Genomic DNA, 15273 nt, shown 5'->3' with positions numbered 1-15273 from the left:
AAATATTTTGTCTTGCCCATTCACCCTCTGAATGGCACACATACTGTACACAATCCATGTGTCAAGTGTTTCAAGGCTTACAAATCCTTCCTTAACCCTTCTCCTCCCGTTCATCTACACTGAATGAAGTGGATTTAACAAGTGACATCAATAAGGAATCATAGCTTTCACCTGGATTCACCTGGTCAGTCTAAGCCATGGAAAGAGCAGGTGTTCTTAATGTTTTGTCCACTCAGTGTATGTTGTGCTCTTAGCCTACCTTGCATCTGGCCAATAGGCTAGCACAGTATGTGGAAAATCTCTTGCAGACCCATGGTGTGTAATCGGTGGAGTCGTCCTGCCAATGCACAGCATGGTTCCACAGGATCAATACCATTTAGGTAAAGTGTCCACCACAGGAGGTTGGTGGCACCCTAATTGGGGAGGACTGGCTCGTGGTAATGGCTGGAGCAGAATAAGTGGAATGGTATCAAATACATAAAACACATGGTTTGATGCCATTCCACGCTCTCCGTTCCTGCCATTATTAAAAGCCGTTCTCCCCTCAGCAGCCTCCACTGGTGTCCAAACATATCCAATAGATGAGGGTTAAGTGCCTTGCTCAAGGGCACATAGACAGATTTTTCAACTAGTTGGCTCGGGGATTCGAACATTCAGCAAATAACATTTTACTCAGATGCATTCCCAGGCAGAGTAAGAACAATACTAAAATACTTTGTTAAATATATTGCTGAAGGAATATTTTATTTCTGAAGATTAGCTACATTTAATCAGGCATTGTGCTGCTCTTCTTTTGATACAGATGAAGATAGGCTCTTACATGCAAAACATTGATATTGATGTTAAATATACTAGCATAGTGTGTTTTTACAAGCTTTGCAATAGCAGTTATAGCAGTTATCAATATCTGTTCAAATAGTAGAAATATCTTCAAAGCTCATGTCCATAATACATCTTAATGCAATGTTCTCCTCAGTAATATCCGCAGCAGCTTCTTGAAATGGAAGCTTTCACTAATCTTTTCACACACCCTGAGGAGTTACTGGTGGGCTATCCTCTCTGCTCCGCTCCCCTTCGCCCCAGCTCCTCTTCTCAGACAGACATGGTGAGTGGAGACTGAGGAGAGAGAGAGGTAGATGGAGAGAAAGGGGGAGAGAGAGAGAGAGAGAGATGAGATGAAGAGAGGAGAGAGACGACGAAGGGAGAGAGAGAGGTGAAGGAGAGAGAGAGTAGAGGAGAGGAGAGAGGAGAGGAGAGAAGGAGAGGAGGGAGGAGAAGGTAGAGAAGAGGAGAAGAGGACGAGACGAGATGAGGACGAGAGAGAGAGAGAGAGAAGTGAGAATGATGACGAGACGAGAGAGACGAGAGAGAGATGATGAGCGAGTAAGACACGAGAGAGACGAGAGAGAGAGCAGAGAGAGAAGAGAGAGCGGCCGAGGAGGAAGACGAGAGGATGACGAGGAGGAAGGAGAGAGAGAGAGAGGAGAAGAGAGGAGAGAGGAGAGAGAAGGAGTGAGGAGCAAGCTGAGGCCTGGAAGTCATACACCGAAATATGAGTAGATGTGAATTACTTGTGATCAGAACAGTAAAGTACTGCCAGGGGCTTGTAATCCCACAACACCCCTCTGCTGCTATCCCCTCCACCACCTGTCTGTCCTCTCCCTCCATCCCTATCCCCTCCACCCTCCTCCTCCCTCCATCTCCCTATCCCCTCCACCCCCTCCATCCCTCCATCTCCTATTCCTCTACCCTCTCCATCCATCATCTATCCACCACCTATCCCCTCACCCCTCCTCCACCTCTCCATCTCTCTATCCCCTCCACCCCTCCTCTATCCCTATATCCCTTCTACCCCTCCTCCATCCCTTCTACCCTTCCTCCATCCCTCTATCCCCTCCACCCCTCCTCCATCCCTTCCACCCCTCCTCATCCCTCCATCCCTCTACCCCTCCTCCATCCCTCCACCTCTCCTCCAACCCTTTCACCCCTCCTCATCCCTCCATTCCTCTATCCCCTCCACCCCTCCTCCATCCCTTCCACCCCTCCTCATCCCTCCATCCCCTCTACCCCTCCTCCCATCCCTCTATTCCCTCCACCTCTCCTCCAACCCTTCCACCCCTCCTCATCCCTCCATTCCTCTATCCCCTCCACCTCACAGCCAGACCATGACTAACTGGATCTGCTCTCTATCACAGGGCCACAGGACATCTTTCCTTTTCTCCCTCCTCCTCCTTTTCCTCCTTCTCTCCATCCTTTCATCCGATTTGTCCTGTAGCCTGTAGACTGCTCTGTCTGGTCTCTCCCCCCTGGGATGGAAGCCGAGAGCTGAGCTTGTGTCCCAAAGGACACCATATTCACTACATAGTGCACTACTTTTGACCAGGGCTCTGGTCAAAAGTAGTGCACTATGTAGGGCTCTGGTCAAAAGTAGTGCACTATGTAGGGAATAGGGCACCATTTGCGACACCGCCGGGGGCTGTCTGTGCCAGGGGCTCGACTTAGAGATCCAAGGCCTGGCGCTTGCGAGGACCAGACACCCCGGTGGCCGTCTCTCGCAGGCTCTAAAGGCCCACCACCTAATGGGTTTAGACAAATCAGCTAATTTGTCAACAAGTTTCTGATTTTGACAAGCATATCAACAAGCTTGTCTGTCTGGCCTGACACTCGGCTGTATAGAGTCGAATCCAAGTCAAAGCCATGTGGTTGAATTCAGACTATGAAAAAGAAACTTGCCTTCTCTCTCTGTCTGTCTCTATCGGCACATTCGACTGTATAGTTGAAGCCAAACCAAGTAAATGTTGACCATGAAAAGKAGCTTCACCTCTCTCTGTCTCTTCCGCTCTGTCTTCTCAGTATAATGGTGGTTCGGTTAGGAGCCCTCCAGCCATCTCAGGTTGAATGACTGAGGGAGTACAACCCTACATTATCCTACATTATTCTCTCGATCTTAACAGCAAGGGATGATTCCCAGGTCATTAGGAACTACTGTGACTTACTGCAGAGTTTTGCTATTTGACTGGATAATAAGACTGGAAGCACGCAGGTGTTGCTGACTCGCTGAGTGGTTCAGTTCTTATGAATAGAACAGTAACAATGGGGTCCATAAGGAGGGTTCCTGTCCCTCTGCGTTGTGTTGTACAGGCCATTTATACCTGGATGGGGTCATCCATTATTTCACTGGTCGTTGGAACTTACGTCAATGTATTCACGTCACATTTACCTCCATCCGTTGTGGTGATAAATATAGTGTAAGACGGGCTATTGCTTTATGTTTTGAGACACCTCCTAAGGATATAAGTACTGTTCTTTGGGTGTGTGTGTGTGTGACGGTAACTGTACAGTGTTTCCTTGTCCCATGGTCCCAAAGACAACAATATCGACAATGAAAAGTGTTAGCAGGTGCAATAATGTATTCATTTAAATTAAATGTGTTGTATTTACACGTTATGCTTTATTTATTTATTTATGTAATTTGCTTTATGATACATTTCTAAATCACCACCAGGTACAGAATATTGTCCAATATGATTTTTCCGTCTGTCTCCCCTCTGTTTCAATGACAAGCTGTTTTTAGAGGGAGATCAAGAAGGAGGTGATCAATGAGTTTGTTCCGTCTCTTGTTGTTCACACAGGCTTCCTAAGCACAGGGGACCAGGCAGCCAAGGGGAACTATGGACTGCTGGACCAGATCCAAGCCCTGAGGTGGATCAAAGAGAACATTCAGGCCTTCAAAGGAGATCCAAAGAGAGTGACAATCTTTGGCTCTGGTGCAGGGGCATCGTGTGTTAGCTTGCTCACGCTCTCTCACTACTCCGAAGGTATGTATAGGGTATTTTTAGTCCCCAAAAATGTTCCCTTACCTCCTTGGAAATCATTGAGATTATGCTATATTTTTTAAGTCCTTAAAGTCAGTGAATACAATTCCTTTTTAATGTTTAATGAATCATAAAATGAATCATTTTCGGTGTCCACTGTGAGATTTATACTCTGCAATGAATTATTATTAATTCAATTCATATGGTCATATGAACTTCAGCTATCATTTTAGATTGTAGTAATGAAATAAATACCTGTGGGGAAATGTTTTTTTATATGTATTGCTTTATTTGATATATATCTTCAAAGGGATTTTGTTTCAAACAGGAATATCTCTCTCGCTGGGAGGGTACGGCTGTGTCCCAAATGGCACCCTATTCCCTACATAGTGCACTACGTTTGACCAGAGTCCTATGGCGCCTGATCAAACATACCGCATTACATAGGGAATTCGGTTCAATTTGGGACGCAACCTATGATTTATTTCAACAGTCTGAATACACCATCATGACTTTTCAGAGAACATGGGACATTTCATCGCCACATGGCAGGGATAACAACTAGAGTGTGTTCACAGGTTCACTCAAGTGGCAAATATTGCCTACCTCAGTCACTAGATATGTGTGTGACCAGCCAGAGAAAAGTGGTAGGTGGGTATCAAGAATATTAGAATGGCTCACCGCCGTAACATTATAGTACATTTATATCTCGTTGTTTTTTTATTATCATTTGAAAGTAGTATCCTAGAAATGTGAGTGTCATTAAGTGTCATTGTTGTTCTCCGACAGCCCAGTGCACCTCTCATTGTAGAGAGGCAAACAAAGTCTGCGTCCCAAATGGTATCATACTCCTTATAGTGCACTTCCTTTTTCTGGTCATAAGTAGTGCAATATATAGGGAATAGGATGTCATTTGGGATGCACACAGAGATAGACAATTGAATAGCTAGCTGTACTTTCTCTCTCTCTCGCTCTTTCTCGCTCTCTTTCTCTGCAGAAAATCTCACCAGGAGCTGTTTGAGTAAATGACTGTGAAAACAGCATTACCTAATCAGTCTCCATAGGGCAAAATCCCAGATAGATCTTAACCGGCACATCTCGCAACTTCAGACTTTATTTCCGTCAATATGAATCAATATCAGTTATGGCAGGAAATGGACATGTCTTGCACTCGTCAGTGGACTTTAATTTCTCTCCATGTCCGCTGTTGCTACTGAGTGACAACAGCGAGAGTAGCCTCAGGGGAAAACATCTAGTTCTGAAATATGTCCAATAAAAACATACCACGATGAATTTTTCTTTCTTCATCATTCTCTCAGAAGTCCAAAGCTGTCATCAAGGCAAAGGGTGGCTACTTTGAAGAATCTCAAATATAAACTACATTTTGATTTGTTTAACACTTTTTAGGTTACTACATGATTCCATATGTGTTATTTCATAGTTGTGATGTCTACAATGTAGAAAAAAGTAAAAAAGAGAACAACCCTTGACTGGTACTGTATGTACAGTTGAAGTCGGAAGTTTACATACACCTTAGCCAAATACATTTAAACTCAGTTTTTCACAATTCCTGACATTTAATCGTAGTAAAAATTCCCTGTGTTAGGTCAGTTAGGATCACCACTTTATTTTAAGAATGTGAAAAATCTGCATAATAATAGAGAGAATTATTTATTTCAGCTTTTTTTCTTTCATCACATTCCCAGTGGGACAGAAGTTTACATACACTCAATTAGTATTTGGTAGTATTGCCTTTAAATTGTTTAACTTGGGTCAAACATTTCGGGTAGCCTTCCACAAGCTTTCCCACAATAAATTGGGTGAATTTTGACCCATTCCTCCTGATAGAGCTGGTGTAACTGAGTCAGGTTTGTAGGCCTCCTTGCTCGCAGACACTTTTTCAGTTCTGGCCACAAATTTTCTATAGGATTGAGGTCAGGGCTTTGTGATGGCCACTCCAATACCTTGACTTTGTTGTCCTTAAATCATTTTGCCACAACTTTGGAAGTATGCTTGTGGTCGATTTGAAAGGCCCATTTGCGACCAAGCTTTAACTTCCTGACTCATGTCTTGAGATGTTACTTCAATATATCCACATAATGTTCCTTTCTCATGATGCCCTCTATTTTGGGAAGTGCACCAGTCCCTCCTGCAGCAAAGCACCCTCACAACATGATGCTGCCACCCCCGTGCTTCATGGCTGGGATGGTGTTCTTCGGCTTGCAAGCCTCCCCCTTTCTCCTCCAAACATAATGATGGTCATTATGGCCAAACAGTTCTATTTTTGTTTCATCAGACCATAGAACATTTCTCCAAAAAGTACGATATTTGTCCCCATGTGCAGTTGCAAACCCTAGTCTGGCTTTTTTATKGAGGTTTTGGAGCAGTGGCTTCTTCCTTGCTGAGCGGCCTTTCAAGTTATGTCGATGTAAGACTCATTTTACTGTGGATATAGATACTTTTGTACCTGTTTCCTCCAGCGTCTTCACAAGGTCCTTTGCTGTTGTTCTGGGATTGATTTGCACTTTTCGCACCAAAGCACGTTCATCTCCAGGAAACAGAACACATTTCCTTCCTGAGCGGTATGACGGCTGCGTGGTCCCATGGTGTTTATACTTKTGTACTATTGTTTGTACAGATGAATGTGGTACCTTCAGTTCGTTTTGCATCGTGTGACGCATTTTGCATCATCATTGTGATGTAGTAAGTGACACTTAGCGTTGTGAAAGTTCTATATCTTGAAGGCTTGATCGCTGACATGCAGAACATTTTGGGACTGTATCATCAGTGGACTAATGAAGCAAATATGACAGATAGTTTTTGAGTGGATCATTGCTTTAACATCTGCCACCCTGGTTCCATCACTCACACTAGGCCAAACATTTTACCAATACCCCCCGGAATAAAAACCCTCTCACGAGATTTGGTTCTGGGTTACCGAGGTTAGCCCAGTATCCTATCATCTGGATTGGTGTTGTGATGGATTCGGATTCGCTAGGGCTGTTGTTAGTCAGGCCGGCTATGTGCTTGCATCACTCCCTTTAGCCAGACCCAGGTGGCATGGAATCCGTAGCCCCTCATCGCTGCTCCCTTTGTAGGACATGATATGTTTCTCTTTCGCGGCTCCACAGGCACGCCTCAGCAAGCAGACTGAGGTATACACAGGAGGCATATGCAACATATTTAAATTCACTTCTGGTGAGTCAGGCTTTAACTGATATTCTTCATCCAGAGGAAATGGGGGGGGGAGCGAAATAAACCTCTGTTGCTAACTAGGCCTTGCGGGAGATGTCTTCTGTGGCTCGGAAACRTACTTTTCAAGTCGTCCTTTTTGAGTCACCATCACAAGGATGTAAATAGAACTTAGAGAATACTGGAAGAAATGTAACATGCAAGAAGTATTCCTAGTGCGCTGTGGCCTATTTGCAGAGTGGCAGTGGCAGACAGATCATAAACATAATTCAGGATGAATAAGTGGCCCGAAGCCTCATTGCAGAATAACCAAATGTGTCTTTTATTTTCAGTCTGATTAATTTATTATGACCAGCGTTGACGAGAGGTGGTGTCCCTGTCCATGTCCTTAATCATCCTAATGCTGCATGTTGTGTCAGTATAGGAGAATATGCAGTATAGATGTATCTCTGTCTGATGGATCTGTGTGGATGTTACAGGGATAATCTTGCAAAACATTTTTCACTGACTATAGCACTCACCGAAGATGTTACATCAAAATTACTTAAATAATACCAGAAAATACCAATTGTTTCTATACTGAGTTAATACCAATGTGGCTGTTCCAGGTGTGTGTATTCTTTTGGTAGTTTTATTGCAAAAAATGTTTTACATTTGTGAAAAACACCAAACACTTAGACTTAGTGTCTAACATCAGTTTTCCCCCTTTCAGATCTCTTCCAGAAAGCCATCATCCAGAGTGGTACAGCTCTGTCCAGCTGGGCGGTTAACTACCAGCCTGCCAAGTACACACGGATGCTGGCTGAGAAGGTGGGCTGCAACATGCTGGACACCATCGACCTGGTGGAGTGCCTCCAGAGCAAGAACTACAAGGAGCTGATCGAACAGAACATCTTACCCGCAAAGTACCACATCGCCTTCGGCCCCGTTATCGACGGCGACGTCATCCCGGACGACCCCCAGATCCTCATGGAGCAGGGCGAGTTCCTCAACTACGACATCATGCTGGGGGTCAACCAAGGCGAAGGGTTCAAGTTTGTGGAGGGCAGCGTTGACAGTGAGGATGGCGTCTCGGCCAACGACTTCGACTTTGCCGTGTCGGACTTTGTGGATCACCTCTACGGCTACCCAGAGGGCAAGGACACGCTAAGAGAGACCATTAAGTTCATGTACACTGACTGGGCCGACAAGGAGAACCCCGAGACAAGGAGGAAGACGTTAGTTGCACTCTTCACCGACCACCAGTGGGTGGCGCCGGCCGTAGCCACAGCGGACCTCCATGCCCAGTATGGTTCGCCAACGTATTTTTACGCCTTCTACCACCACTGCCAGAGCGACATGAAGCCTAGCTGGGCTGACTCGGCACATGGGGACGAGGTTCCCTATGTGTTCGGGATCCCCATGATCGGACCCACGGACCTGTTCAACTGCAACTTTTCCAAGAACGACGTCATGCTCAGCGCGGTTGTTATGACCTACTGGACTAACTTCGCCAAGACAGGGTAGGTTGTCCAATTCTGTTTTTACTACTGTCTGTCAGATTGTTTATTTGAAGTGGATAAGTATCCGTCATGGATGAGAAGTTATGGGAGCATAGCTTTATCTAAACTGAACAAATCAGTGTTTCTAGTCTTATAGAGGTGTTGGTTTTGATTAAGGCTTTGCAATTTGCAAATATCACTTGATATTTGGGTCACGACTTTGTTTCCTGAACCCTGGGATTAGCCAGGTAGCAGGATGTTTGCAACCCAGTCACACTGAAAATTAATTTTTAGGTGAATAAATAAATTCTTGAAAAGCTTCATAGGCTGTAGAATTCCCTCCCCCAGCTCTCCGGCTTGGCTAGCGTCCAACTGATCCCAGTTCAGCAGGGGATAGATTGGCAACGTTATTGACATGGGGAGGCTCTTTTACTCTGAGTGCTTTTTGCTTTCCCGTAGTGCTGCTTCAAACAAAGCAGGAACCAAAAGCAAATTCATCGCTTCGAGAGTGCCCGTTTTTCACAAGAGTCTCTCCAACTGCAGGCAAACACTCCCGTTGCGATCCTCAATTTCCTCGCTAGATTGAGGGTTTCTCAGAAAAAAAGGCTCCCAACAATAGACAGGGGATTCGGAGGGATGAGAGGCATATCATTAAGTACGCATCTCAGTGCTTTGAAATGGAGTGAAATACAAAATAGAAAAGTACAATACACAGGTAAGCCTTCTTCTTATTCGTAGTGGATAGAGGCCTGAACAATGAGTGAGGCCTGTGTGTATCCATGCGTGCATGGTTGCGTGCGTGCGTGTTGTTTCTTAGTATACACTGCACATACAGGCTATAGCCAAAACTAAAAATGAAGACAGCTGGGAACACATGGCAGACTGGAAAAGCAGATTTTTTTTTTCAGCTGCAAAGAGAGGCTTTGTGTCAAGCAGAGGGAGATAGAATTGAATACATTTGTGAGTATCTGAGTAGATACATGAAAGTATTATGTGCAAGCCACCTCCCTCTGGTGAAAAAGCTGAATCTGGGTAGACCGACATGCGGTTTATTTATATCTGTGACTGCTATTTCCATAAACCTGCGATGACAAGTCTCTTAGGAGGTGTGGACTAGCCTTCCATCTGAATGTACTTCTGTTATCACACGAAACAGATTGACAGCATGGTGGAAGCATATGTTTTATGGACCTTCTGAGATACATGTGAATAGCTCGCTAAGTATTCATCAGCCCGATGGGCACAGGATGGCTGGAGTGTTGTCTTTATTCCAAGTCTTTGGTGTCGGAGAAAATGGCATGTTGTTACAGCAGGCGCTTCCATATGATTTTATCAGGGCTACGGGCCTTAAGTGATATTGTACTGGGATCCACATGCTAGCTGGAACATATGCCCATGTAATATGCATGTAACTATTACTAGACAGTCACGGAATCCATTTCAGGGAGATTATCTTAATTTACCCAGAGGTGACATTTTGACAGTGTAAAACATGTCAAATGAGAAGATGTTACTAACAAAGACTGTAGTGTTTAAAAAAATAGTCAGCAAGGCACTAGGGTTTGACACAAAGTACTGTGAGCAATATGCCCATTTTGGTAACATCTTTGCAATTGTATAATAGTGAATGTGGCCCATGGCGTTCAAAGAGTGATACAACCAAATATACAAGTTCTCTCAAATAGAATGACATAGCAAAATGACACAAGATTAGCTTTGTATTGAATAATAGCATATTGCATCAGATCTAATTGAATCCTACTCTCCGGGGATGCACAGACATATTTTCAATGTCTTTCTCTCTCTGTCCATGCTTCCATTTACAAATGAACGACATACTTAGATCCTGCTGTGATCGGTAATGACAGGATTAAACAGTGCTCCATCAGCCGGAGATACTGTCATGCTGGATTAGCCAGTAAAATGTATCCTGATCCCCTGAGACCACTGTTATCTAGTAGGCCGGCCGGCTGATGGATGGATGGAGCTGTGATAAAAGCGGCCTTCTCCCAGTCTCACAGTCTCTCTGTACTCTAAGAGCTCGTTTCGGAAGCAGAGCAGACCTCTGGGTACATAGCTATTTTGACGTCTATCAAATATATTTTAGCATTGGCTCTAGTCTGCCTGGAGTGCCAGGTGGGCGGGGTTAGCTGTTTTCCGCCTGTTCAATCGGTTTCCTTGGGTCAAGCAAGCTAAATCAAACGCAGCTAAAGTATTTTAAATTATTTCAAATAGTATTTGAACCCATGTCTGCATAAGAGGTCATCTTGAATGGTCTGATGGGTCCTGAGTGTCCCCTGCTGCCTGAGTGCAGTGTATGACTCAAGATGAGGCCTTCATTTCTGTTCAGCATTCAGCTGGACATTCCCACTTCCCATTCCATTCCTCTTACCCTTCCACTCACTCAACAGTGTCAGGCTCCAAGGTTGTCGTCTTGACTGTACTCCTTGCCTCTGTCTCCCTTTGAAAGTTAATGAAATCACAGTCACAATGTCACAGGAGAATTGCTCGATTCCAACTCTGAGGCAGTCCACTATAATATCTACTTCAAAATGTCAATGGGAGAATAAAATGGCTACACTACAGTAAAATGTTAACATGATCTAGGATATTGGGGCATTTCATACTATTTTTTCGATGAATAACAGAGGTGTTTGTTATGAACGTTAAAAATGGGGGCACAGGATATGCTTTGTATTAATCAATTATTTGAGTCTTGTAACCGTACAGGAGGATGACTCAGCACTAAAGTGAATCTACTGGGTAGTTTTAGTGGCCATTTGTGACTTTATCTGAAGATTTCCTTCAGTGGGCTTAAAGAAAAACTCAAAAAAATATTACAAAGGTAATAATGACCGCATTGACTCACTTGGGAGGAATATAACATAACATTTCTTTCTAGTATATTTTAATATTTTGGGTCAATAATTTTCAATTTCACGAGCATTGACTTCACAAGCCTAGAGATAAAATAATGCTTAGGTGGCCATTTCAGAATGCTTCCCTTTATATCTCTCTTTTTTCTCTCTTTTTTAAAACATTTTGTAGAATACTGTCCTGAAAAGGAAAGTTGTATAATGATTTCATAATTACAAATGTTTTTTTAATCTTCTCTATTTCAGAGATCCAAACCAGCCCGTTCCTCAGGACACAAAGTTCATCCATACAAAACCCAATCGATTTGAAGAGGTTGCCTGGTCGAAGTACAACCCCAAGGACCAGCTCTACCTGCACATCGGCCTGAAACCCAGGGTCAGGGACCACTACCGGGCCACTAAGGTAGCCTTCTGGCTGGAACTAGTTCCACACCTCCACAACATAAACGAGTTGTTCCAGTATGTATCCACMACGACCAAGATACCGCCGCAGGACACCACCCCGTTTCCTTACACCAAGCGTTTCCCGGGGAATCGGCCTTCTACCACCCGCCACCCTGGGGTTCCCTCCGCYAACACCAAGCAGACCACYGACCAGCGGAAAGGTGAGGACCTCACCGACGAATCAGCCGTGGTTATCGAGACTAAACGGGACTATTCCACGGAGCTGAGCGTCACCATCGCCGTGGGAGCCTCGCTGCTCTTCCTCAACATCCTGGCGTTCGCYGCGCTCTACTACAAGAAGGACAAGCGGCGGCATGAGTCAAACCGGCGCGGGCCAAGCCCACAGCGTATCTCCGCCGGGCCGGCCAATGCGGCGGCCAACGCCAATGACATCGCCCACCTGCAGAGCGAGGAGCTGATGTCCCTGCAGATGAAGCARCAGCAGCAGATGGATCACGAGCACCACCACGAGTGTGAGTCGCTCCAGGCCCACGACACGCTGCGCCTCACCTGCCCGCCYGACTACACCCTCACRCTRCGTAGGTCKCCAGACGACATCCCCCTCATGACGCCCAGCACCATAACYATGATCCCCAACTCGCTGGCCGCCATGCAGCCGCTTCACAACTTCAACACGTTTGGCGGCAGTCAGAACAGTACCAACCTGCCCCATGGACACTCCACCACCAGGGTATAGCTCAATGTGGAGAAGTCAAACGTCCATGTGGCCTGGCCTATGTTGGACAAACACTAAGAAAAGAGAGAAGAGTGACTGACTGTGTTTCACACAGAACTCATCTCAGAGGATGAGATGTTATTTTGCTACCATGCCTTCTTGAACAGTATATCAAAGTCAAATATGAACTTCTAATGACGTGTTTGAAAAGTGAATGTTACTATAGTAATACTGTTTTCGGAGTGAAGCTTCTCAAATGAATCGAAGAGAGTTTTACCAAAAGAGCAACACCTGAAGACAAGTGGAATAATCGGCTTTAGAATGCTTGAATAAACAATACAAAACATGAAGGGTTACAGTGATGACAAGGTTTACTCAAAAAGCTTTTTGTGCCATTAAGTACATCATAGGACAATAACACACAATTGTACAGTGAAATACCACTCTACTGCATTGGTAAAGTATGACAGAGTAGTCATGGGCACTGAATTTAAAACTCCCCCCAGCCTGAAATGTATTTATGAAAACTTTGTAAAAAACTAAAAACAGTATATAGTTGTGAGTAAAAATAAACAAAAAAGAGACATTTAAAGAACTTCTATTGTTGTTTAAGTTTAACTATGGCTTTTCCACGAGTGTTCTTTCTGTTGAGGTGCGTGTAAATAAACAGTATCAGTCATTATGAATTTTTTTGTATTAAAATCTGTGTTTCATTGTTTTCACAGCAGCAGATAAAAAACACTATCCATTTTGGGAGAATACTGTGCATCGTCTAGACAACCATTATATTGTCCTGTGTATCCTTTGTATCCGTTTCTGACACAATGCATGTCTGAGAACTGCTTTATAATCTCCATTTTCAGACAGCGTTCTGATTCTGTCTCAATATGAGGTTTGTCACCTGACTCATCTTGTTCTGCTTTTAATCGTTTTCTTTGTAGGCTTTTTATGTCTAGCAGCAATCTCACCACTGCCTGAGCTTCAAATGTGACCAGAAATGTATTTCTTAGAAAAAAGGCAGTGGATTTTGGTATCAATATTAGTTGGATATGTTTGTAAAGTAGTATATGTTAGATATTTCAAATTGTCATATGCTAGCAATATGTAAAGTATTGTGCCAGGCTTTTGATATGTTGGGTGACTACAACACAAGTGAATGAGTGTAAATAATGATAAATGATATTATTAATAATAACAATTATAAGTACAATATAAAGTCAACATTAACCCAAATGATTTCCGTTCCGCATCCTATTACAGAAAAAAAACGAAAGCAAGTACATATAAAAATGTTTATAATAATGCCTCATTTGTAAATTCAATGAAAGATATATCCTTACCATTGGTCCATCAACTGCCAAGATACCAAGGGTTTTGATRTAGGATTTGAAATGTTTTAGTTTGTCTGATATTGTTTGCAGTTTTGCCTTAATTAAGTGATAGATGATATTTCTGTCTGGACACCTGTATAAAGATTTTCTGCAGCATTTTTAATAAAATATCACAGTATTTTCTAAAGAAAATCTTCATGGACATTTTTTTTTTTTTTTTATGTGAGTGTGCCGGTCTGTGTAAGAAATGTTGGATGATACGCAGGATTTGGAACACGTGCTGTTGAATAAGACTCCTTCTTGATTTGCTGTCTAACACAATGAAGACATGCGTTTCCATATTAATGGATATACTGTGTCTTGCTGCAAGTCCGTCCTCTTCTCCTATTCACTTTGTGCAGATGCACTCTTCATGAACCTCATGAAGTTATCAATTTAGAGTTTATCAACGCTGGCAATTTAACAACCAAAACTTTTAAAATGTTATATTGGAATTTGTAAATAGTTTAGCAGAGCCAAATCCATTGACTTGCAGACTTGATGAATTGCCACTCTGCTCAGTAAGGGGAAAGAAAATACTGACACGCGTATGAGCTGAATAGSCAAGTGTGTAGCTGCATTGGGTTTGCAGGGTCTCTAGTGGTATTTGCATACAAGGGTTTGTATGGCGTAAAATTGGTTTGCAATGCTGTCCCTCCTTCCTTCCCACGGGTCAATATATTGATCTCTCTTCAAACTAACTTGACAGAAGGAAAATCTACATTTGTAATATTTTTTTTGCAGTTCCTGGGGCGAAGTAGATGTCTCTATACAATCTCTTTGACATTTGTTGACCTACAGTGTATATGGCCCTGATGCAARAGGTTGGGGGCGAAGAAAATTGTTGTCATTATGAGGCAGARAAAAAACTTTGCCAAAGTGCCAAGATCATTTAATATGTTGTCTTCATTAGCTACATGATCTGTCTAGTCTGGTTATGTCTCAAACTGCATGTTAAAATGTATATCTTAAGACAACCAGTGAAAACACAGGACCATGCATGGAGTGTGTCTATAGAGTAGACCAGGGCTCCGTCCCAAATTGAACCCTATTCGCTTTACAGTGCACTACTTTTGACAAGAGCCCCATGGCCCTATAAAGTGAGTAGGGTGTCATTTTGGACGTGCAACAGCTCTTCTTCTTAATTGGCATGTTGTTTATGCTAGGGGTAATGTGGTGGGGTTCACTGAGCACGAATACTCCAGACTCGACTGGAAGTTAATTAAGCCGGCTACAGCGTTCCATCACTCAGCTCAGAGTCAGGCAGCTCAGCCTGGGACATGCTCAGCTCGGTCCCACCACCGTCTGTCATTCAAGTCCCTCGGCTCTCCAAGCAGCCATTACCGAGTGGTATCGATCGCCATGGTGACAAGGTAGCAAACCAAATAAAGAGTGGGCAGGAATGAGGGAGGAGTCTGA

General features: G+C 43.6%; 1 protein-coding gene across 2 annotated transcripts in view; it reads left to right on the top strand.

Moving 5' to 3' along the window:
• nlgn4xa (neuroligin 4 X-linked a) overlaps window positions 1-14007 on the top strand; it is a 67328-nt gene extending 53321 nt beyond the window's left edge. For both annotated transcript variants that reach the window (XM_023997712.1, XM_023997711.1), the window contains 3 exons: window positions 3633-3818; window positions 7720-8509; window positions 11611-14007. In XM_023997712.1, the coding sequence (XP_023853480.1) occupies window positions 3633-3818; window positions 7720-8509; window positions 11611-12505 (1871 nt within the window). In that variant the 3' untranslated portion in view covers window positions 12506-14007. The remainder of the gene's footprint in view (window positions 1-3632; window positions 3819-7719; window positions 8510-11610) is intronic.
• Window positions 14008-15273: the final 1266 nt, after the last annotated feature.

Source organism: Salvelinus sp. IW2-2015, linkage group LG12 (assembly GCF_002910315.2).
Source record: "Salvelinus sp. IW2-2015 linkage group LG12, ASM291031v2, whole genome shotgun sequence".
Taxonomy (NCBI): domain Eukaryota; kingdom Metazoa; phylum Chordata; class Actinopteri; order Salmoniformes; family Salmonidae; genus Salvelinus; species Salvelinus sp. IW2-2015.
The sequence above is the reverse complement of the archived record's forward strand: the minus strand, read 5'-3'. Positions and strand labels throughout refer to the sequence as shown.